Source organism: Homalodisca vitripennis, chromosome 3, assembly GCF_021130785.1.
Source record: "Homalodisca vitripennis isolate AUS2020 chromosome 3, UT_GWSS_2.1, whole genome shotgun sequence".
In the NCBI taxonomy this organism is placed as follows: domain Eukaryota; kingdom Metazoa; phylum Arthropoda; class Insecta; order Hemiptera; family Cicadellidae; genus Homalodisca; species Homalodisca vitripennis.
The window spans coordinates 184,494,518-184,521,365 of NC_060209.1; the positions used below are offsets into that span (position 1 = coordinate 184,494,518).

Below are 26,848 nucleotides of genomic sequence, written 5' to 3' on the forward strand. Positions count from 1 at the left end.
ATTATGTGGACAGTTCAAAGTTTCCCATGTTGTTGTTGTACTGGTGAACTACAGCTCTTCCAAGATATTGTACTGTCTCACAGTACTATAACCGCTTTATTCGGACAGCAACAAAGAGGCCAGTCAACTTTGGCCAAATTATAAATTATGTTCTCGTTTACTGGATGAGAGTTACAGATGTTTGTGAGAGCGCCAAAAAGCAACTGTGACTGTTTGTGCATTTAAGAGAAACCCAATTACTCAAAGAGTACTGTGCAGTATTCGTCTTATGCTTTCTTATCACTTTTCTAAATTTTAAATACTTGTTTGGACTGAGTGAACATTTTCTTTATCTACTACATTACTATATGATATATGATACTTTATCTACTATATGATTTATATTTGGTATATCTAAGGCTCTACCTTAAAAAATAATTTTATAATTAACAAATTGTAAAATATAGAATAAGTTGTACAGTTATACTAATAAATATACTTTTATAGCTTATCATGTCTGGTAAGTAATAATACATCATACTAAAAGTGCAAAATAAAGTGAAATGATTGGTCAAAACGGGGTAATTTAATAATATTGTAATCTCTCGTCACAGTACCCCGTATTTCCTATCCAGCTCTTTCTTGATCAGTGTTGCCAATCCACTTTTGGAAAATTCCCACCAGTACCTGAAAAAAATACCACCTATGAGCCCAAATTACCACCTTGCTTTAAAAGTATATTTAGGCTACTAAAGTGTGTTATCGACATCGTATGACAGTCTATATTTGTAAATGCAGGGTGTCTACCAAACTGAACATATAAAATTCCCTGACTTTTCCAGGTTTTCTAGGTTAGACACTCTTAAATGGCTTAACGAGCAGGATTTTTTATTGCATTGAATATGGTTGATTTTAGAGCATAATATCATAAACTTATATTGTAAAAAAATTAAACTTTTTACTTTTTTACAGAGACAATTTGCATGAAAAAGTTAGTTTCAGAAAAACAAATTTTAACTTTCAATGAGCTTTGGATCCATGCCAAAGTTTTTAAATAGAAACTTGTAAACTGGATAAAGCAGACATTAATCATGCAATCCTGCTGTGATTCAAAGAAGGAGTAAAGGAATATAATATGTAAATGACTTCTAAAATCTCACTGTCAACCAGCTAAGCACAGGCTTTAGGTTTGAACATACTATAGGCCTACAAAGTAATTATTTTAGGAAAGGCCTACCAAAACCAAACATGCAAGGTTAAGCAAAAATACTTACAACACTCTTTCATGATATCCTACCTCCAAAATAGGTTGTTTACTGATGTACAGTTTTAATAAATTTGTATGATAAATCACATGAACTGTTATGTGTTGTTCTAAAAAATCCACTTTTTTTTCCTTTAACTCAACTTGTAGCTTTATGGAAAAAAATTACACTAGAATCACTGTTTTTAAATGTGTTAACCACAATTTTTTAATGTCAGGCAAAGTGCTAGGCACACATAGTCTTGAAATTAAAACCTTAGAAGGCTAGCATTACCATGATGTGTTTTAGCCTACTCTATAAACTCAGGTTCAAATATTTATTTATATATAAATATATATATATATAATATACACACAAAATTTATTTCACAATATATCACTTGATGACCAAAATATGAATCACAATATATTTGGCTATATTAACACAGTTTTAGTTTTTTTAAAAGCCAAATAATAATAAATAAGGCCTAATTTCTTATTGCCATATATTTCTTGTGAGCATTTTCCTTGGTAGGTTCAAATTTAACACATCCACCGCTATTTCGGATTCCTTCCCTTGTACCCATCAATGAAACGACTGTTTCTGTTTTTCAATTTGTTTTTCTGTCATTGGTTTTTGCAATGCTTCAGTTCACTGAATATTCGTTCGACAGATGAATTTGAAAATGGCAGTATAAAAAGTAAGTTAAACACTTTTTGTATTTCTGTAAACATAGCATCTCCAGCGACTGTCTTTAGACTGAATACAGCCTTCCAATATTGCATAGCAGACTCATTTGCATCAAGTTTATGCTCTTTGAAGTCTAGCAAAGCATGACTTTTTCCACTGATTGTCGAGTTTTTGGACATCAACAACTTTCTTTCAGAACGGGAAATCTGTTAATGACATGAGCCAAAGACCTTACTTTGAAGGTTTGGGCACTTTTTGGCTCCAAGACACTGAGGACATCAAAAACTTCATCAGAAAAATCAAATCTAGATTTGATTTGTGTGACCAATTCCACATAGAAGCTTAAAATACTTTTTAAGAAAACTTCAATATCTTTCTTTTCTGCATTTTTCTTTAATTCATTAAATGTTTCTGTTGCCTGAATGCCTAAATATATTTGTTCTAATTGCAGGAAATGACGGGGGTTTGAATGCTCAATGGACATGATGGGTGTATTTTTTAATGTAGTTTAAGTCCATGTAGTTTGTACACAGATCTTGAAGCATCTTGTGAACCTCTGGTCGCAATCTATGGAGAAGTGGTGTTTCGGATTGGAACATTACATTAAAATCTGTTAGCATACCAAGAACATAAGACATAAACTCCAAGTATAAGTAGATAAATTGGTTGTTCATAGCAGCTAACATGCTATCCACGTGTTTTGACGGGTCTTCGACAGAAGCGGTCAGCAGGTAGGCCTTCAACGGTTGAAATTGTTCAATCACTCTGTCAACGCAAGATTTTAATGACAGCCATCTTGTTTACGCTGGTGATAGTATTTTGTGGATTTCCTCTTGAAAAAACTCTTGGAACTGTACAAAGGCAGACTGTCTCCCAAAACTTCTGCTGAAGTGAGCCCCAAGATTTCGGAGCAAATCCTCCACTGTCTTTGGTAACTTCATACATGCTTTACTTGCCGCCAGGTGGATCATGTGGCAAGAACACTTGACACATGCAATGTGAGGGATTTCTATTTTCAAAAGTGAAAAAACCGAATGATGCTGCCCCACCATCACATTACATGTGTCAGAAACTAAATCCCACTAAGTTTTCAATGGGTATATTTTTTGATTTCAGCGAGTTCATCATACCAGTGAATAATTCATCAGCAGTGCTAGATTTGACTTCAAACATGTCAAATAAATTAGTTTTTGGCGTTCCAGTTACATCATCAATATAGATAACTGTGAGGGGCACATTGATTAACCGATGCCTGATCCGTTGTCTCATCCATGATCAAGGAGAAAAACGATCCTGGTGCCCTTAGTTTTTTTGGTAAATCAATTCCATGAATGCGGGAACCTAAGGCTTTTTTAATCACAGTTGTTGTTTTAGTGCGTTTCATACACAGTTTTAGCAGCAATTTCTGAGTCCGGAAAGACCGATTTGCACAGCGGAATCAATGTATCCATCAGCGAAAAGGGCAGGTTGTTGGTTGCAATTAGCCGGCTAATTTTAATTCTGCTCGTTTGACACTTTTATCTGTTGTAGTTCTTTGAACAATTTTTTTTAAGTCTTTGTTAGTGGCTATCTCCTTGATTAATTTTAGGTGCTTGAGGGACTTTTCCATGACGCACAATCTCTGTTTTAATGCGCCCCCATGACTGCATCACAGACACTACAATATGCCATGTCTTGTCCGGTTCTTTCTTTGACTTTTTTTTGTAGCCAGTTTTTGAACTGGGGGTCATTCAACCAGTTTGAATTGAATTTTCTTTCTTTTTACTAGGCCTAATGGTGGCAGTATGGGTAAACCTAGACACAATTTTAGGCCTAGCAGCAGTTTTTGGTTGGGTGGTATTTGAAGTTGAGTGTACGGCTAGGGTCTGTATCAAGCTCAGTTTCCTTGCTACTAGCAGCAATATTAACCTGGTCCTCCTCACTAGAGCTTTGACCTAATGGTTTTGGATCATCTGGATCTATTCCTAAGTCTTCGTAACTCCATTGGGATTGCAAGAGACATTGAACTAGGCCAAATAGATTTTTTGCTCGATTCACCATGTGAGCTTTCTACAAACGACGTGCTCTGTCTACTTTCATCATCTTTGTCTTTTTTCTCATCTTCATCTTTCTTAGGCTTAGGCCTACCTTTAATAATAAACTTATCCATCTTAGTAACTTAAGTTAGTCCAATTAGAGATTCATGTCAATAAAGCTAGTTCAAAGTTTAGATGGATTGTAAATGGAAAATGTAAATTAGTTAGGCCAACACTAACTATAGTTTAGGTGATGTTTAGTTAAGCTTAGGGAAAACAATTATGAAGCAGAGCAGATAGGCTAGTAGTAGGTATTACAAAGCATAAATAGGACTAGGTCGTTACCTAGCTATAGGCCCCTAATCATATTTACAAAACAAATGATTTGTATGAACTTAAAGCAGCAAAGCTAGCTCTCAAAAGTGTCATCTACACTCTAAAAATAATAGTCCAAGAAGAAAAATAGCATTGCAAAAAGAGATCTACGTTCTTAAGTTATATGCACTATAAAATAATGGTCCAAGGGGAAAAGATTGGCCAAGCACTACTAACAGTTATGACATGAAACACAATAAAAAATAATGGGCTAGTCCGAGAAGAAAAAAATATTGCTACATTTTTGTAGCCTATACCTTGGCCACAGTCTACACAATTTCACTACATACTTTACTATTCTAGGTCCACGGATTAAAATGCACGAATAAAGAAAACTTGAAATCTTACGTATCTTGGAAAAAACGTACTTAACTATAAAGCCAACTCACACGGCTATGAAATCTTATCATCCATTAAACTGATCAACTTATCTCAACTGAATAACTTCACTAGAAGAAATAAGAAAATAGAAACCAAAATTCAAGAGAAGAAGAACACTAACACTATTACTAACAGCATAGACCTAAATATCCCTGGTGTTGTTGTTATCATAGACTAACTATGCCAACCGTCAATTTCTATCTTAGCATAGAGTATTAAAAACAACAACAATCTGAATACATATTGTAATATTATATCGATTGATATGTGTTGAATGGGAAATCAATCAGGTTACCTGAAAGCGGAATTCTCAGTGTTCGTTGTTTTCCCTAATTAATTTAAAGTTACCACCAATTTACCACCGGGGGCAAAATTACCCACCTGAAATACCACCGAGACCTTAAATTACCACAAAATGTGGTAATTACCACCCGATTGGCAACGCTGTTCTTGATTAATCATTGCTTAGAAATATATCCTTTTGGTTATAAATCGAACAATCAATTGCAACATCGAATAGGAAATAGTGTAATTATAGTATTGATACTTTGACTGTAGAGTGCTAGGAGATCAAAATTATTTCATCACGATATATTAATATTTTTTTTTAATATGACTAAAATTTCAATTTTAATTATCAATTATTGATCGCATTGACAGAATAAGTAGCATTAAAAACATAATAATACTATTTAATTATTATATTTATAGTTTTATTTTTACTAAACAATTTCGGTCTTTTGTATTAATAATATTCTAATGAGATTCAATTCAAGAAGACTTTGCACTTATTAGTAACACTGAGCGTGTAATCAAAGGAGAAAATCAGAACTGTAGAATTCTTTCTAACGATAAAATAAAAATTGGAGGAATAAATTAAAATAAATAACTGCTGGTACATCAATGGACTTAATAAAAAATACTATTTGAAAAGTAATAACAATTTTTTTCTCAAATTCCTACAATTTGAAAGACAAAAACAGACCAGCATAGTTCATCAGAGGACGCGCATATTGGAAATCGAAGTATCAGTTCTTATCATCTAGTATCCAGTGACCACCTTTTGTATTTGGACGTTCTCGTTACGGTACGTAAACTGGTGACACTTGTTACAGATTAAGAAATCTATTTTTATATGTATGACATCTTATCTTAGGAATATTATTTTTGATAATTGTACTGAAAATCTTGCAAATATACCAACACAGACAAACCGTGAGGTAACGAGCGGATATTGGAAGGTTTCCATTAAAGGTCAGAAGTTTTCGGTAGTAGATGGTCTTCCAGCACCCACTTTCTAGACAGTGATTGTTTGTCAGTGACTGTTATGGCTGCTAAGCACGGTTTACCCACAACTGTCACCAAGAACAGGACCATGAGTACTTGTTGTACTTCTTGCGTGGAGTTTTAAGTAAGCGTTCACCGATGGCATGTTAAGATAAATCCAAGTGATAGACAGTGGTGTCAATAATGCTGATTTCAAGTGATACTGTTCCTGAGCTCTTCGCCATCGTCAATATACAGACGACACCGATAGACAAACTGAAACTTCCTTTATTACTCATCATTATTACAAAGCGTTGACCGTGAGCATTCAAACTGCACATCTCGTGGTTTATTCACCTTTCTATGTTCAAGGAGTTTACAGCGTGCTGTATTATATAACTGGTTATTAGAGCAAAATAGTTGTTTGAGAGTGGTTAATGTAATAACATTGTAATATCTTGTCAATACACCATATTTCCTAACCTCCTTCTCCCTTAAGCAGGACTGACTTCATCGCGGTAAGGCAAATAAAAGCGATATAAAGTTTAAGGAAAGTTATAGTTTTTTTTTGGACAAACACTCCTAACAGATTTTTAGTGATTAGGTTACATTTAAATTATCTGAAAATGTGCATTGTTATAATGTTTGTGTATTAAAACACTCGAAGCAGCTAATCAAATCTGCGATCGATTTCGTTACCTCAGATCATAATTTGGGAGGATATTACAGTTCGCTGGAACGTCTGCAGGTGATTCGTGATGCTCACGTAATTTATGAGGCTGGTTTTAATTTCTGTGAGCCACGTGTTTTCTTTCAATTTCTTGTAATTACTACCCGTTGGTTCAAATTTTTTGTCTACTACCTTCCTCAAATCTCGCTAGAGAAGGGCCGGAAAACCCCCGAAAAGGAGGAGGGGGTTGAATATCCTACAAAAAAGTTCGTTCACTTTTTGTTGTATCTTCAATGATTAAGCCACAACATGGCCTTAAAGTAAAAAATAATTTCAATTCACAGAAGTAAACATAGACTAATACCTGCTTTACTTCTAGACAAACTTTATCTTTGAAGTTGGTATACTACTGGACCGAAGGTGAAGATAGGTCTTTATTGAACATCTCTAAAGTTCATTCGTCACGTGACCTAGTTTACTTTTATATTGTTCAATGTACAAAAATAATTGGTATAGCTTTGTCTACATTCATTGTTCCCTTCTCAGTTTAGAAAGGACAGCAACGTGTAGCATAGGGTGAGAACGTCAGCTTTTGTCAAATGTGTGGAAACAGACGAGTATTCTTGGCACTGCCTTAAAAGCCAACACCTCGAATGTTTATGGATTCCTGTGACGTCAGGGATAAATATACCCGCCTGCCCCCTCTCTCCCCCACTCTGGTACTCTGTTCAGTGGGATAAACAGAATCGTATGGCTGTGCAACGCTTGCAAATGCAACGGTATACCTATGCAACTCAATTCGTCTTTTGCAACAATAAGTGTTCAGTTCTGCAACATGACAAATGTGTTAAGTTATTATTTCTCTATTTCTTTACCTTGTAAGCTCCAGACATGGGAAAGTTCTACACGTGAAAACGCTAAAAACTTTGTCTCTTATTTAATTAACTTCGACATGCAGCCTTAAAGAAGTGTATTGCCAGTATTGTTATGAACGTATTTAGAATATCATGCAAATATTTTGTTGTGGGACCAAACTCATACAAATACATTTTTTAAATACGCTCCTTCAAATAATGAAATTTTGAAATCACTCTGTCCCTTATGAATTTAAGATCCCATTCAAAATATAACAAATATGGTCTGTCTTCATTTCCTCCTTTTATATTTTGTAATTTTGAATTTCATCCTATACATAATATTACTCTTGAGTCCAGTATATTCACATAAGTAAATGGACGAAAACTGACTTTTTCTCCAATGAAACAGCTGTCACGAGAGTTTTCATGGGCACGAAATAACCAAAAAATCTTTTCTCACACATTTAAAAGTGTTAACATTTTAAAATGCCTTTTTTGAGCAGAAAATGTATTAATTTATGTCTTTTTTATTCACATAAAAATATTGTGTGTAACAACGGTTTATAACGGTTAGTATATAAAAACATTTAATAATACAATAAATGTGTATAAAATAAAATATTCAATAAAATTACCATGTAACGTGTATGTATATCCTTCTTAGAGAGGCTTTGAAACATTAACTAAGGGAAGGTGCGTCGCAAATTAATGTTCTGTAACAAAGAATCAAAAGAAGAGACCGTATCATTAAGTATGTCTGTAAAAGAACATATCTTAGTCTTAAAAAGGAATCGTGCTCCTTAAATGTTAACTGCATATCCTAGATAATATCGACAGGATTTCCATTGCATTTATTCTGAACTAAGCTATATTAATATCGTTCACTCTAGTATTCGCATCATAATGAATTTCTTTATTTTTTACTTCATATTAAAATATTATGGCATTACATATTTCTTACCCCAATCCACGAACACAATACATAAAATAATAAATTTACCTAACATAATATACTGTATAGTATTACTTAAAATCTTTAAGTGTTTAGAACAAAATTAAATTTCAATAGGAATGTAATTTTAGGTTGTACTTAAATTTACATAATAACTATACAATAATACATTAATAACTAGATATACGCTCTAATAAAAAAAGGCAATACATTCTAAACAAATTATTAAAAATATCTTCGAATATCAAGTATAATACAAATGTTTTACAAGCTATTTTATTTTTTATTACAATTTTCTCCTTCTTTAAATCAACTAACTACGCGGTCCTTGTATTATACCATCCCCAGTAGCTTTAACCCTTCCCTTCTACCTCTCCAAAAGGTCCATATACCATTGACGCGATCTCGTCTGAAGAGCTTGTTAGTCCATTAAAAGCCCGTCCTCTCAACCAAATGTGGAGCACTTCCATCATGCATGAGTTACAAATCACGTAAACTACTGTTGTTGCTTTCTTCCTTGTTTTATGCTTTCTCCCATTGATTGGACAATAGGATAACCTTTACCTCGTAGCTCTCCTACAGGTAGATACCATTGACATAATGTCGTCCGAAGTCATCGTTGGTCAATTGAAATCCCGTCCTCTCTTCCAAATGTGGAGCACATTCCATCATGCATGAACTGCAAATCATGTAACCTACTGTTGTTGCTTTCTTTCTTGTTTTATGCTATCTCCCATTGATTGGACAATAGGATAACCCTTACCTCGTAGCTCTCCAAAAGGTAGATACCATTGACATAATGTCGTCCAAAGTCATCGTTGGTCAATTAAAATCCCGTAATCTCTTCCAAATCTGGAGCACATTCCATCATGCATAAACTGCAAATCATGTAACCTACTGTTGTTGCTTTCTTCCTTGTTTAATACTATCTTCTGTTGATTATGTAATATGATAACACTCACCTTGTAGCTCTCGAAACAGGTCCATACCATTGACACAATCTCGTCCGAAAGACATCGTTGGTCAATTAAAAATCCCGTCCTCTCTTCCAAATGTGGAGCACATTCCATCATGCATGAACTGCAAATCATGTAACCTACTGTTGTTGCTTTCTTCCTTGTTTAATACTATCTTCTGGTGATTATGTAATATGATAACACTCACCTTGTAGCTCTCCAACCGTTTTCATACCATTGACACGATCTCGTCAGAAGAACTTGTTGGTCCAAATTGAAAGCCCGTCCTCTCAACCAAATGTGGATCACTTCCATCCTGAAGCCTGAGCGGTCTCTCCTTCTCTATGCTTACAAAGCTAATGTCTCTCTAGCAGTAAAGTAGTATATTTCACTCATTCAAACCTTCTTTACGACAGAAACTTCATATGAACCATAGTCACGTCTTAATACCATTTAAAGTATTTTCTTTTCTTATCAAACGAAGTACCCATTTTTTCTGTGTTAATGTTTAAGAAGATCAGTATTTATGTGTTTTCTATATATCCTCATCCGTGGTGTAAATAGAAATTATTTCTAACGATGGTGCCTAAAAACACTAGCTTCAAACATGATACTGGGTGCAATTCTTATGTACGTTTCGGTCGGGGGGATGGTTGACCTCTCTGAGTTTCTCTTTACATACGCCCTAGACCCTCATTGAATTCTTACTTGATTGAGCATTAGTGTTTCCTGTTTACCGTTAATAGTAAAGTAATATAAACATAAAACATCTCAGGTACTTACATTATGGTCCTTCAGCTTTGATCTCGTTTGTGATGGTGTATCTTATGAAGCGCCAGTTCAAAGTCTCAGCAGGGCTGTCCTGGTAGTGTCCGATATATCGCCTCATGTACCAATCAGCCAGTATGTTGTAAGTCACCACCTTGAAGGAGATAGAGGGAGACAGGTCATCAGGCCCTGCAACATTAGTATATTCATCGATATAATAGTGTAGTAATCCAGTATATAAGTATTTAATCTCAATTTATTTGACATTATGAACGTTCCAATTAATCAAAATATTCATTTTTCTTTTCCTCATTTTCTTACATTGAGTGCCAGAAATGGTTTTCAATATATTTATTAAAATAACAATTGTAAATATCATAATACCGTACTCTCTAGATCATTAACTCTATTATATTACGTTTAGAAAACAACTGATAACAGTTATAAAAACTATTCTATAGTTAAATAAGTATGTTTTATCATTTTATTAATAGTATAATATCTTAGCCCCTCGAAATCGACTGCTGTGCTTTTTGTAGCTGAGTTGCCAAGCTTGGGATTTACAAAACATTTTCTGATGGTACAGGTGCAACTGATTCAGTTTTAGCACAGAATATATTATCCACAAAAGTTTAGTGATTTTCTTAAATCTGATATTACCTTTATTGGTGTATAATACCATACGTTATATTCTGAACTAATTTATAAAGCTGTGTGGTTATGTTGTGAATTTAGTGTCTTCCTATTACATTTGGATTAATTTTATATCAGTTCATTTAAATTTTCAAAAATATAAAAACTTACTTACTTGTAGCTTTCCAACAGGTCCATACCTTTAATATGATCTCATCCAAAGACATCGTTGGTCAATTAAAATACTCTTTCAAATATGACCACTTCTATTCCGGATGTACTGCATATCCCGTAACCTACAGTTTTTGCTTTCTTTCTTGCTCTATGCCGTTCCTAGTAGCTGAACAATAGGATAACCCTTACTTGTAGCTTTCCAACAGGTCCATACCTTTTAATATGATGTCATCCAAAGACATTGTTGGTCAATTAAAATACTCTTCCAAATATGAGCACTTCCATTCTGGATGTACTGCATATCCCGTAACCTACAGTTTTTGCTTTCTTTCTTGTTCTATGCCGTTCCCAGTAGCTTGAACAATAGGATAACCCTTACTTGTAGCTTTCCAACAGGTCCATACCTTTAATACGATCACGTCCGAAGACTTCGTTGGTCAATTAAAAATCCATCCTCTCTTCCAAATGTGGAGCACTTCTATCATGCGTGACTGCAAATCACGTAACCTACTGTTGTTGCTTTCTTCCTTTTTTTATGCTTTCTCTCGATGTTTGGACAATAGGGTAACCCTTACCTTGTAGCTCTCAACAGGTCTATACGTTTAATACGGTCCCATCCAAAGACGAGCTCTTCCATCATGAATGAACTGTAAATCACGCAGCCTACTGTTTTGCTTTCTTTCGTTCTATATGTCGTCTACAGTAGTTTGAACTACAAGTCCAGACAAGAGACAAGAAGGCAACAATTGAATAAAATCTGAGAAACTATGACAACAGTGATATATTTAAGAGCAATAACAATAGACAATCTTGATAACAAAATATAAAAATGACAGTAACTCGAGATAAAAAAATTACATTTTCACAAGAAATACCAATAGATAAACTTAAAAACAAACTTTAACAATCAAGACGATAAATGGAAATATTTGGTAAATAAAGAGTAAAAAAGTAAGTTTAAAACTTTAACAGCACGGTGTAGAAAAATTATCGACATTAGATGTTATTATACAGGGTGTCCTATGAAGAAACGGAGAAACTTTCAGGACTTGTTCTTACGTTGAAAATAATGAAAAAAGTTCATATACACATAGGTCCAGAAACGCTTAGTTAGCTAGTTATACAGGGTGAAAGATTTCGCCCAGATTTCAGTGCAACCGTTAAAAGGGAGCCCTATTAAATTATTTTGGGCGTTACCCAGGACGTAAAATTTAATGTATATTATGCAAATTGAACTGAAAAATTGAATAAAATTGGTACCAGACCTCTAGCTGGAGTAATTTATAAGATATATGAAGAAATACGCGAAATTCGATGTTCAAAAACAAGTTTCATTTAGGTTCCAAGTAGATTAACTTTGTTAAATGTGTAACAAACACGTAAAATTCTTTAACAAAACTTGTAAAGAATTAATTTCTTAAGATAATGGTGTAAAATAAGTCAATAAAAATTATACGTAAACTTTAAGAAAATCAATTTTTAATTAAATAAATAATGTACGAAGAATAGAAAAAATCGGTTAGACTTTTTTTCTTGCTGAAAGTACATGTTTTTATAAACTTTTGTTTTCACTTACTATTGCAAAATAAATAAATGCTAACAAAAAAACTAACCTTAGTTTAGTAACTGTTCGAAATTCCCTCCTTCACAATGCACACAGCACTCTGCTCGACGTAAAATATTTGTGGTGGCTCTGCGAATTATGTCTGGATTGTTTCTTATACTGTCAAATGTGTTGCGAATTCTAACGAGTTATTCTTCCTTGGTATCAACTTTACGTTTATACACCATAGCTTTGATATGTCCCCATAAGAAGTAGTCAAGAGGCGATAAGTCAGGCGATCGTGGTGGCCAGTTGATTGGTCCACCACGCCCAATCCAGTTAAAGAAATTAGCATTCAAATGATTTCTAGCTACTAAAGAAAAATTATGAGTTGCACCATCGTGTTGGAAAATCATTTTTAATCGTTTTGTAAAGGGATATCTTCCAAAAGAGCCGGTAAATCATTTTTCAGAAATTGTTCGTACATATGTCCTGTAAGGTTTCCTTCAAAAACGAATGGTCCTAGAATTTTGTCATCAATAACGGCACACCAAACATTAATGTGAAATCTGTGTTGGAAAAAGGTTTCTACGGTACCATGTGGATTTTCTTCGCTCCATAAATGACTATTTCTACAATTGAAGGACCCGCTTCTCGTGAAAGTTGCTTCATTAGTAAATAAAATTGAATTCACCCTATCAGCATTGTCTAGAAGCCAATGAGAAAAGTTTAACCGTAAAAGGTAATCTGTCGGCAGCAAATGTTGTACCTTTTGCAGGTGAAAAGGATGAAGTCTCTCCTTACGCAAGATGCGACATTATTTATTTTTCGATAAACCAGTGCGATACGCAATTCGCCTCGTACTAATACCCGGGCTACGATGAATATGTTGAATCATTTGAAGTTCATCGTTAACGTGATGATGTGCCTGCCGTTCAACCGTAAACAAATTTGTTGGAAATGATCCATTCGTTCTTAAAAACTGAAACACTGAAGAAAAGGTTTTCGCATTCGGAATCCGCCTTGCAGGAATTCTTTCCTGATATTCACGTCGAGCAGCTTCCGCATTTCCATTAGCATATCCGTAACAGAACATTATGTCGGCGTATTCTTCATTAGAAAATTGAAACGGCATATTAACTTTTATACTGTATCAATATTTACACTTAACTTATCTGTATGACACTTCAATATAAAATATTCAAAAAAAGTTCGTAATTGTGATTGGTAAACAGCTGTTAGTACTGCCAACCTATGAAAATAATATTTTTGTTACAAAAGTTGTAGAATAACGTAAATTAATTCGCAATTATTGTTGAGTTTCAGATTTTATGACACTAAAGTTTTTTTACTAGTATGTAATTCATTTAAAAAATAGAAGAATGTTTCTATAAATAAATCTATACATAATTATTTTCAATAATTAACATGTTTTCTCCATATATATAGGATGTACATTCTTGACAGTCATCTTAATAACAAGGCTTCTTTCTTATGATAATTGCCTATCTTGATGGTTTTTTACTAACTCAGATAGCAATTCTTCAACAGGAAGATTGCTTAATTTCGTTAGAATGGTAACTCAATCTCTTGTGTTGTATTCGTTGAATTGTTTTTAGTGCTTCTTTTGCACATTTTACTAATGTAATTCTCCCATGTTTAATAGTGTCTCCTGTTGATTGGACAACAGGATAACCCTTACCTTGTAGCTGTGCAACAGGTCCATACTGGTCAAGTAAAGCCCGTCCTTTCTTCAAATGTGGAGCACTTCCATCATGCATGGATTACATGTAATGTAACCTACTGTTGTTGCTTTCTTCCTTGTTTTATGCCCCCTCCCGTTGATTGTACAATAGTACAAGTCTGTTGCTCTCCAACAGGTCCATACATTGGACGCAATCTCGTCTAGATATAGTTGGTCAATTACATTACCCCTCCAAATGTGGAGCTCTTCCACAGTAGGATAACCCTTCCCTTGTAGCTGTCCAACAGGTCCATACCTTTAACACGATCTCGTCCGACGACCTGGTCAATTAAAAATCTACCCTCTCTTCGAAATGTGGAACACTTCCATTCTGCATGAACTGCAATTCATTCATTCAACGTATTCATTGAATATGTGGATAGCAAGCAAAGAAAGCCATGGGCTAGTGAGCAAAAACAAGTAACACAAGTCCAGACAAGAAGGCAACAATTGAATAAAATCTGAAAATCTATGACAACAGTGAAATATTTAATAGCAATAACAGTATAAAAACGTGATAACAAAATATAACAATGACAGTAACCGGAGATAAAAAAGTAAATTTTCAAAAGAAATAGCAATAGATAGACTTAGAAATAAACTTCAACAATCAAGACGATAACTAGAAATAAAATGTGACAAACAAGGTGTAATAAAATAATTTTAAAACTTTAACAGCACGGTGTAGAAATATTACCCACCTTAGATCTTATTATATTTTTGTGCTGCTGCCACAACAAAAATCTAGTGTTATTATAAACAATTTTAGAGATTTCTTTTATGAATTGAGCTGGCTTCATGATAAAATCAATATTGGGGGCCACGTCGCTGCCACTGAGGAGGAGTCTTAGGGCTAACGAGTTGAGGGCGTAGTGACAGGGCAGTCCAAAATGAAGGGTAAGATGTGGTGTCAAAATGTGAGCACAATATTTTAGTACTAGTGGGGTTACGCCGTCAGGACCCGCTCACTTTGTGCTGGATCCAATGACTAAAGCTTACGTGGGATATCTGTGGCAAAAAACAGGACAGTTAGAGATAGATATAATTCATTTAAAATCGAACGAAGGCGCAATGATATCAGAATCATCATACACTGATGTACACATTTCAGTAAACAGTTTGCTTTTGCCATGAGCATCATGTACGTCTGAATTGCCATAACACATACTTAGTGACAGATCAGAAGAGCTTTTTTGGCTGTTTACATGCGACCAAAAGACTTGAAGTTTCCCAGGATGCTTTTCTAAATTCTTCTCGTGTAGTCACCATGACATTTGTGGGGAAAGATTTTGTACTCTCTCCGAACTCTTTAAAACTTTAATAGTTAGTTATGCATGTTCCTGATAATGTATACTTCTTGTGAAGCCTTTTCTACCGTATAGTTGAGTTTTTAAGTTCTTATTAAACCATATTGGAAATATTGTAAGAATATTAAATTTAGCGTCGTATTTAACCTCACCACCTCAATAAGTTTAAAAAATAACAATGTGAATGTTATATCTGACTGGGATAGGTCATTAGACTTGGATAATCAAGGCTTTGTATCTGCCAAAAAACAGACTGACGATACAGTTCCTGAGGTCCATGACTAGTTTAAGCTCCCTTTGGTGCAGGTGTCAATTCAACTCAGAATGAAATCGAAAGCGCAGGGTGGTGAAGATCTTCTGCAGCAATAACTTCGGTCGTAGGAATTGAGAACAGAACAAGGTCTAGGCAAACATACGTACGCACGTCTTGTAATGCCTGACAGACGGAAAAGTAACTTTTCCAATAACTGCGGATTATATTCATCTTTGAATTTATGTCTGGTTTAGATTGAAAAATTATCCTGTATTTGAAACTATCGTCTGTTTTAAAACGAAAACATGTTTTAGTGGCATTGTGTACTTTTTACCCCGTGTCTAGACCTAGACCAAATCCCTCTAGGTCTGACTGCAAATCAGGTCTGCTGGTAGATATTCTAGAGCTGAGACCGCCAAAACAAATTTAGTACGAAGTACATTTTGCACTATCATCCCCCCACCCCTTTAATTAGTTGATTCAGTCTATCATCTGAGTAAATAACCATGAACAATTTTATCACAACACACTGAAATATCTACTAAATATCACTGAAATATCTTAAAATATCATTCCCAAAACGGATGATTTTAATCTAGTTCTCACTGTCATAAGATAAACCCATACATTATTAATACGTATCCCGTACTAAACCAAAATTGTATTAACATGGTTATAGACTCTGATATCTGTATCAACGAACATGAGCAAGTGTACCACAACATACTGAAATATCTCTCTTTAAACGGATTATTTTATTGTAGTTCTCTTTGGAGTGAGCTAAAACCGCACACTCTTAATACAAATACGATTTCAATTCTAAACTGTAATGATTGCGAGCCATCCCATTTTGTAAAGTTCTAAAGTGAAATAAATGCTTTTCTTATGAACTAATACGTTTTTGATTACTTGTGTATCTCAAGTCCAACGCTTTTAGGAGTACAAGATAAACTCTTCAAGTAGAAGTACGAGTATTACAATTTGTTTATTTGGTGCTCTAATAGAAATTAAATATGCATCTTCTGATGATTTCACCGTGTGGTGTAACAGGTGTATGTTATATATTTTTTTTCGTTAATAATCTACCTTATGTGTAATTTATAAACGTTTTGGTTTATTAATAAATAAGAAATATATTTCTAGGAGATTCTATTGTAAAATTTACACCACAACTTTTTTCAACAAGTATTTTTTTCAATTACAGTTTAGTTTAAAAATCCACTTTGTTACTCGCACGCTCTCTAGCATTTGATTGCTTTGTGAAAGCCTGCCTATAAGATACAGGCAATATTTTTACACTCCTGCGGTTAATAATAATGCAGTGACAGTTTGAAGGCGTTATCATTCTTACAATATATTTACAGTTGTTATAATTTTATAACAAGATGTATTATTATGAGGGTGGCTAATCAGACAAGCAAACACGATATGATTTTATAACAGAATATAACAATTTTACAAATTTATAATTACGGGCATTGTTAGGTTCAAGTTCATCTCTCTTCAAGTTTGTTATTGGCGGAGTACTAGCGAAGCCTATGTCTCAAAGGGATTGGAACTATTAATTGAATCGGTGACATTTAAAAAGATAACATTCCATTTAGTCCATTTTCGGGTATGTCAATTAAACTGAATAACATTTTTTCTGTTTACATTAGGAAAACATGTTTAATTAGAAAGATGTAGATATTGAACTCATGTTTAACTTTTCATATACTAATTTCTGATTTTGAAGATCGTCACCTAGTTATTATGTATATTATGGTTGGAATGTTATCCTTTTAGACATCAATGAAATAAAAAAATCTTTTTAATTTTAAAAAACATTGTTTTACTTACAATAAACTTTATGTTGTGTACTAAAACAGTAAATATATTACATTTAAATCTATTTTAAAAATACTTTTGTTTGACCTATTTTTTAAATGCTTGAAAAAGTTTATTTTTTGATATAGTCAAGTTTTTCTATTCATCGTAGTCACTTTCACTGTGGTTTTCCTCCACATTCCCCTCCAAAGATATGGACTGGTCCCAAGCCAAGATCTGCTGATAGAATGTGAGATGGTCTTCCGGAACATAGCGAACTATTTTTTTGAACATCCAATACTTTTTTGGCCTTTACTGGTAACATACCTTGGTATGCTTGTGCGGTTGGAAGGTTTATTGATCCAGTTTTTTAGCTGGAAGGTGCCTGATGCTATTGAATCAATGAAAGGGCGAGCTATAACGTATCCAGGTCTTTCATAGCTGTACTCAAAGTGCTTGTACTTACTGATGGAGAAGTCTTCAAGTTTGTCAATACTTTTTGTGGTTTTCTTGAAAACTGTAGGCCACCAGTTTTTGAACTCAATAAAGTCATTGTATTGTAAACTCTTCACGACAAACTTCGGATCATTCACTTTAGCACTTTCAATGATTTCATTGTACTGTATTGGTGTGTACACTCTGTCAAACTTACGGATAGCACGTTTAACTGTAGCAAAGTCAAGGTCACAAGGTAGGAAGCTGTGACCACGAACCGGGAAATAGTGATGAATTGCTGAAAAGCGGCCAGTCATAGTGTCATTAACATTCTTAAAAGTGTGTGGTTTCTGTTCTGCCCACCACAAACATCACTAAACACATAAAGTTCCTTTACTTCTGGGGGCACTTTAGTGTTTATGTAATCAAGAATCATACTGCACACTTCATTTGGATCTTTTTTTACCGGAAACCTCATGGTATGTGTGAAAAACAGCTTCATTGGTTGTTAAGTTGTGCACAGAAAATACATACAACCATAGTTTTCTCAAGTAAAACATTTCTTGTACTGGCAAAGCAGGCAATGGAACATTTTGCATGAAATCAAAAGAAAAAGCCATTGCATCTTCTTTATTTTCACATACTGCTGAAATGCTCTGCATTTTTTTGTAGAACTTGTTGGCCCGTCTCTTGTGAACTAGCATTTCTGCTGCCGCTGCCAACTTCGCGTTATCATTCAAGGAAGATCTCATTTTTGTATTTGGGGATTCACCACTGAAAACATACTTTTTTTTAAATACACAATAAAAATAGCTTAAATATTTTTTTTCTAGTGTGTAGTAGGCTAACAAAAAATACAAAAATATAAAACGGCCAAATAGTTGTCACATACAGCCTACAGCAAATAAAAACGGGGGTTTTTTCGCGTTTTTCAGACCATATTTAAAATTGATATATCTAAGAAACTATCCAACATATTGCACTACTCATTGTCTAATTTTGAAGATATGGATCTAATCTAAGTATTTAGGTAGATTTATCATGGTAGCATTAGTCGTTTTAATAAAATAATTTAGTAAACTTTAGACTTTTTTTTAACATGCATATATATAAATTTTATGTTTCTATTCATCATATATACCGGTACCTAAAAATCTAATTCTACCTAAATATTTAGAAAAAGATCTACTTAATATGTGGTAAAAATATGAACTTTCTATCTCAATGAGTTCCCAAGATATATCGATTTTTGTCTGAAAATTTATCGAAATTCAAACTTTCGGAAAACTGCAATAGAAAGTAAACGTAGGTTCAACACTAATATATCACGTATATTTTTTTAGTTTATGGTTCGGAAATAAATTTACACAATATATTAGGTCAAAAGGTTGTATTATACATCAATATTAGGTCATATTATTATGTCAGTGTTCAATAAAATATACCTATATATACATTGTAAAATAAAACAGAGTTCGGTCGGTGACGTAGGTTGCAGGTTGCACCTCATACCGCTTTGCAATATTGTCCTTATTTCTTCTAGCAACATTTTTTTTTTATTCTTTACTCTTCCCATATTTTATGGCATAAAAATGAACTAAACTTCACTCAAAACAAACAGCCTGAAACTCAACAGTAGAATGACAGATGACAGAACACAAATTGTTTTGTTTTTATTCTATTACTACTTCTTCTTCTTCTTCAGCATAGAGTAATGAAAATAAAACAGCACAATGATTGATATGCGTATTAAACTAGATTTAAATATCTGGTTTACATATTTATAATGAAATATATAAAAGAAATTATGATGTTTTTAGTAAAAAATCAGGTATCTAGTAAAAAAATGTGAAATTTTGGACATTGACGTGCTTGCAAAAAACGTTATTTTTTCATACTTAGAGTTAAAATATAGGTCTCAGAATACTATGTTTTTGTTCAGTAGGTTCCAAATGACAAAATATGACAAAAAAACTTTTTTTGAAAATGTCATATTTTTTCATTATTTTCAGTGGTGAATCCCCTTAAGTCCTCACACTGTGAACACATATCAACTTGAGGTCGTCCAAACCTATAACCGTAGTCCTGTTTGTGTATGTTTAGAAAATACTCATACTTTACTTCATTTGTCAAATTAGGATATTTTTCAAGAAACATATCATGGAGTTTTTTTTTATAGTTAGAGGTGCATCAAGATAGGAAACCGTCTTAGACGAGTAATGTGAAATTTTCTTTGGATACGATTCGATTTATGTTTTATTTTCATTAGAATGTCATCTGATTTTCTAGGTTGATTACCATGAAATCCTCTTTTGACGTTGGGCAATTCACTCTTATTAAGTAGATTAGTTAAACGGTGAAGTGCCTTATGACTAATGCTGTGCAAACTCATGAAAGCTTTTCTGCATACTTCAACTTTGGTATTTCCTTTCATTACAAAATAACTAAAGGAAGACAAAATGTGCTTTGAAGAATGATTTTTTTGGTCTATGTCGTTGAACATCATGTCGGTTAATTAAACCCATTAAGAAAGTGTCAGTTTCATTTTTTGGTTTCCCACTATACACCAACTTTAGTATGTTGGACTTGTGTTCAACTGATAAATCATCAGTACACAGTTTGCGACATTTACAATCAGGTCCTGTCTTCTTCTGCTCTATCAGTTTACCTGTAGAAGTGACAAACTCTTGTCTTTCCCTTCTTGTCTTTTTCTCTGAATTATGTATATTTCCACTCCCTTTTCTTTTCAATGAACTATCTTCAGTCCCAGAGTCTGAGTCAGCCATATCACCAAGTTCACTTATCAAAATTAAAACAAATAATGATAAAAACAACACTAGAACTAACCAACGACTTAGAATTAACCTTACTTTGCTGTTAAACTCACAAGCTCCAATGAGGCAAAATAAAACAGGTGATCTGCAGTTCAGCTACTAACAGCTGTTACAATTATTTAAACAAAGACCTACAACAAAATTAAATGGAATGCTAATGAATAAGTTATACAATGCAAAACACACCTACATTTGAATGTTATCCTTTTACATCTCAATAATGAAACTGCTTCTCATGTGAGATTTAAAAAGATAACATTCCAGGAATGTTATCCATTTAAATCTCAGTTGCAAAAGATGATTCCATAGCAACCTTTATTGTGGAGGAATATTATTGTTCTTCTTCTCACTTGATAGACCTTTGTTAGACCAAAACAATGGCTATCTCAGTTGAATTTCAGCAAAAATGGAACGTTATCCTTTTACATGTCACCGATTCAATTTCTGTCTGCCTCACAGTAGGGTATCTCAAACAGTAGAATTATATAATATAAACTTATTAACTATCTCAATAAATTAATCTATTTATCTGAAACTGCATGCAACGTCATTGTAAGCTGTAATGGTGTGGTATACAGCTACCTTGTAATTTAATTGTAAATTTTATCATACATATATACATTTTTGTTTAAGGTACCATTATTGTTCCCCCGAAGCCTGAGCGTTCTCTCCTTCTCTGTGCTATAAAGCTGATGTCTTGATGTCTGTTTATATCCTTCTAAGTTTTTAAACTATAATTAAGAGAAGCTGCGTTGCAAGTCTCGGAACAAGGAATGATATCGTGGTCCATAAATGTTAACTGCACCTACTAGAAAAGGTTTCGAAGGGTTTTCCATTGCATTTAGTCTGAATTAAGCTATATAAATTTTGTTTACACTACTATTCGCATCATAACGAATTTGTTTCCAATATAATTTTAAATTTTTATTAAAATATTATGGCATTCATTATACATTTTTTACTCCAGTGTATAAACATAATACATAAAATAATAAATTTTACTAATTTGATATAGAGTATTATTTAAAACACTTAAAAGTGTTTATAATCAAATCAAATTTCAATAATAATTTAATTTTAGGCTGTACTTGATTGAATTAATAATAACTAGATATACACTACAATATAAAAATATGCAATACATTCTAAACAAATTATTAAAAAATATTTCCGTATATCAAGAGTAATGCAAATTTTGTACATGCTATTTTCTTTTTATTTAAATTTTTCTCCTCTTGTTTACATTAACTAACTACGTGGTCCTTGTATTATACTGTTCCTAGTGGCTTGAACAATAGGATAACCCTTACTTGTAGCTTTCCAACAGGTCCATACCTTTAATATGAACTCATCCAAAGACATCGTTGGTCAATTAAAATACTCTTCCAAAATTTGGATTACTTCCATTCGGCATTGTTGCTTTCTTTCTTTTTTTATGCCGTCTCCAGTAACTTGAACAATACGATAACCCTTACTTGTAGCTTTCCTAAAGATCCATTTCTTTAATATGATCTCATCCAAAGACATCACTGATCAATTAAAATACTGTTCCAAATGTGAGCACTTCCATTCCGGATGTACTGCATATCACGTTACCATTGACAGTTGTTACCATTGACACGATCTCGTCCGAAGACCTCGTTGGTCAATAAAAATCCCGTCCTCTCGTCCAAATGTGGAGCACATTCTATCATGCGTGAACTGCAAATCATGTAACCTACTGTTTTTGCTTTCTTCCTTGTTTAATACTATCTCCTGTTGATCTATGATAGGATAACACTTTCCTTGTAGCTCCCCAACTGGTCCATACCATTGACACGATCTCGTCCGAAGACCTCGTTGGTCAATTAAAAGTCCATCCTTTCAAGCAATGTTTCCTTTAAGTACGTTTCCGGGAGGGGGGATGGTCGAGCTCCCTGAGTTTCTTTTTACATACGCAATTAACCCTCTTTGAATTCTTACTTAATTGTGCATTAGTGTTTACTGTTTACCTTTAATAGTAAAGTAAAATAAACATAACATCTCAGGTACTTACAATCTGGTCCTTCAGCTTTGATCTCGTTTGTGATGGTGTATCTTATGAAGCGCCAGTTCAAAGTCTCAGCAGGGCTGTCCTGGTAGTGTCTGATATATCGCCTCATGTACCAACCAGCCAGTATGTTGTAAGTCACCACCATGAAGGAGATAGAGGGAGACGGATCATCAGGCTCTGGAACATTTGTATATTCATCTATATATATAGTGTAGTAATCTATTTAATAATTATTTAATCTCAATCTATTTGGCATTTTGAACGTACAAATTAATTTAAATATTCATTATTCTTTTCTTAATTTTCTTATATGGAGTGCCATAAATGGTTTATATATATTTATTTAAATAACAATTGTAAATATCATAAGACTCTCCAGATCATTAACTCTGTTACATTATGTCAGAAAACAACTGATAACAGTTATAAAACTATTCTATAGTTAAATAACTATTATTTATTACTGTATTAATAGTATAATATCTTAGCCCTTCGGAATCGACTGCTGTGCTGAGTTGCCAGCTAGGATTTACAAACATTTTCTGATGGAACAGGTGCAACTGATCCAGTTTTAGCACAGAATACTTTGTCCACTAAAGTTAGCGATTTTCTTAAATCTGACATTACCTTTATTGGTGTACAATACCATATGTTATATTCTGAACTAATGTATAAAGCTGTGTGGTTATGTTGTGAATTTAGTGCCTTCCCATTACGTTTGGATTAATTTTATATCAGTACATTTAAATTTTCAAAAATATAAAAATAAATAATCTCACCTTGCGCCACCGCCCTCTGTGTGAATTCTGGATATCGTACTACAGATTTGTTGCTGTAACCTGAACAAGCAAACAATCTTTAACATTTTCATTAAAAGTTACATAACCTATGATATAACTAATATGTGGTTTATAAAGGCAAAAGCTGCTTCTAATATTAAAATAAACAATTTACCAATGTTTTTCTTTTCGTATCACACGAATTCATATTATCACTTAACATCTTTATTTTGTTGAACCCTCATTTATTAGTTATATACAAATAAAATTATCAGTTTTCAAAACGTTGTATACATTTTGTTTTTCCTGAAAAATATTTCTTGTATTTAATATTTCATAATTTTATTCACATCGTATTACAAAAATGTATGTTTAGTATTGTTTTAATCTGACAATTGTTTTCATAATTTAAAATGTATTTATATCCTTCTAAGAAGTTTTTAAACTTTAACTAAGGGCAGCTGCGTTGCAAATTTAAGTCTTGGAACAAAGAACAATATCTTGGTCCATAAATGTTAACTGCACATTTTTGAAAATATTTCTAAGGGATTTCCATTGCATTTATTCTGAATTAAGCTATATAAATTTCGTTTACAGTACTATTCGCATTATAACGAATTCCTTTCCAATATAATTATAAATATTTATTAAAATATTATGGCATTCATTATACATTTCTTACTCCAGTATATAAACATAATACATAAAATAATAAATTTAACTAATTTGATATAGAGTATCATTTAAAACACTTAAAAGTGTTTATAATCAAGTCAAATGTCAATAGGAATGTCGTACTAAATTGAATTATTAATAACTAGATATACACTAAAATATAAAAAATAAGCAATACATTTTAAACAAATTATTAAAGAATATTTCCGTATATCAAGTGTAATGCAAATTTTGTACATGCTATTTTCTTTTTATTTAAATTTTTCTCCTCTTGTTTAAATCAACTAACTACTTGGTCCTTGTGTTATCCTGTACCTAGTGGCTTGAACAATAGGATAACCCTTACTTGTAGCTTTCCAACAGGTCCATACCTTTAATATGAACTCATCCAAAGACATCGTTGGTCAATTAAAATACTCTTCCAAATGTAGATTACTTCCATTCGGCATGAACTGCAAATCAGGCAGCCTACTGTTGTTGCTTGCTTTCTTTTTTTATGCCGTCTCCAGTAACTTGAACAATACGATAACCCTTACTTGTAGCTTTCCTAAAGATACATACCTTTAATATGATCTCATCCAAAGACATCATTGGTCAATTAAAATACTCTTCCAAATGTGAGCACTTCCATTCCGGATGTACTGCATATCACGTAACCTTCAGTTGTTACCATTGACACGATCTCGTCCGAAGACCTCGTTGGTCAATAAAAATCCCGTCCTCTCGTCCAAATGTGGAGCACATTCTATCATGCGTGAACTGCAAATCATGTAACCTACTGTTTTTGCTTTCTTCCTTGTTTAATACTATCTCCTGTTGATCTATGATAGGATAACACTTTCCTTGTAGCTCCCCAACTGGTCCATACCATTGACACGATCTCGTCCGAAGACCTCGTTGGTCAATTAAAAGTCCATCCTTTCAAGCAATGTTTCCTTTAAGTACGTTTCCGGGAGGGGGGATGGTCGAGCTCCCTGAGTTTCTTTTTACATACGCAATTAACCCTCTTTGAATTCTTACTTAATTGTGCATTAGTGTTTACTGTTTACCTTTAATAGTAAAGTAAAATAAACATAACATCTCAGGTACTTACAATCTGGTCCTTCAGCTTTGATCTCGTTTGTGATGGTGTATCTTATGAAGCGCCAGTTCAAAGTCTCAGCAGGGCTGTCCTGGTAGTGTCTGATATATCGCCTCATGTACCAACCAGCCAGTATGTTGTAAGTCACCACCATGAAGGAGATAGAGGGAGACGGATCATCAGGCTCTGGAACATTTGTATATTCATCTATATATATAGTGTAGTAATTTATTTAATAATTATTTAATCTCAATCTATTTGGCATTTTGAACGTACAAATTAATTTAAATATTCATTATTCTTTTCTTAATTTTCTTATATGGAGTGCCATAAATGGTTTATATATATTTATTTAAATAACAATTGTAAATATCATAAGACTCTCCAGATCATTAACTCTGTTACATTATGTCAGAAAACAACTGATAACAGTTATAAAACTATTCTATAGTTAAATAACTATTATTTATTACTGTATTAATAGTATAATATCTTAGCCCTTCGGAATCGACTGCTGTGCTGAGTTGCCAGCTAGGATTTACAAACATTTTCTGATGGAACAGGTGCAACTGATCCAGTTTTAGCACAGAATACTTTGTCCACTAAAGTTAGCGATTTTCTTAAATCTGACATTACCTTTATTGGTGTACAATACCATATGTTATATTCTGAACTAATGTATAAAGCTGTGTGGTTATGTTGTGAATTTAGTGCCTTCCCATTACGTTTGGATTAATTTTATATCAGTACATTTAAATTTTCAAAAATATAAAAATAAATAATCTCACCTTGCGCCACCGCCCTCTGTGTGAATTCTGGATATCGTACTACAGATTTGTTGCTGTAACCTGAACAAGCAAACAATCTTTAACATTTTCATTAAAAGTTACATAACCTATGATATAACTAATATGTGGTTTATAAAGGCAAAAGCTGCTTCTAATATTAAAATAAACAATTTACCAATGTTTTTCTTTTCGTATCACACGAATTCATATTATCACTTAACATCTTTATTTTGTTGAACCCTCATTTATTAGTTATATACAAATAAAATTATCAGTTTTCAAAACGTTGTATACATTTTGTTTTTCCTGAAAAATATTTCTTGTATTTAATATTTCATAATTTTATTCACATCGTATTACAAAAATGTATGTTTAGTATTGTTTTAATCTGACAATTGTTTTCATAATTTAAAATGTATTTATATCCTTCTAAGAAGTTTTTAAACTTTAACTAAGGGCAACTGCGTTGCAAATTTAAGTCTTGGAACAAAGAACAATATCTTGGTCCATAAATGTTAACTGCACATTTTTGAAAATATTTCTAAGGGATTTCCATTGCATTTATTCTGAATTAAGCTATATAAATTTCGTTTACAGTACTATTCGCATTA

The 26,848-nt window shown here is 33.2% G+C and overlaps 1 protein-coding gene across 1 annotated transcript; it reads right to left on the reverse strand.

Annotated features, from left to right (window-relative positions):
- Nucleotides 1–14,426: 14,426 nt before the first annotated feature.
- LOC124358512 lies at nucleotides 14,427–26,373 on the reverse strand. The gene is made up of 5 exons (XM_046810806.1): nucleotides 26,238–26,373; nucleotides 25,462–25,635; nucleotides 23,694–23,753; nucleotides 22,918–23,091; nucleotides 14,427–14,587 (listed from the first exon to the last, which is right to left on the reverse strand). Exons 2-5 carry the CDS (start codon nucleotides 25,601–25,603, stop codon nucleotides 14,427–14,429), a joined length of 537 nt encoding a protein of 178 aa, XP_046666762.1. The 5' UTR covers nucleotides 25,604–25,635; nucleotides 26,238–26,373.
- Nucleotides 26,374–26,848: the final 475 nt, after the last annotated feature.

Coding starts and splice junctions, on each gene's coding strand:
- LOC124358512 (XM_046810806.1), bottom strand. CDS start 25,603: ATGGTGGTGACTTACAACATACTGGCTGGTTGGTACATGAGGCGATAT. Junction 23,092..23,693: donor ACAGAGGGCGGTGGCGCAAG/GTGAGATTATTT, acceptor CAAATGTTCCAG/AGCCTGATGATCCGTCTCCC. Junction 14,588..22,917: donor CAAAGCTGAAGGACCAGATT/GTAAGTACCTGA, acceptor AATGAATTGCAG/TTCATGCAGAATGGAAGTGT.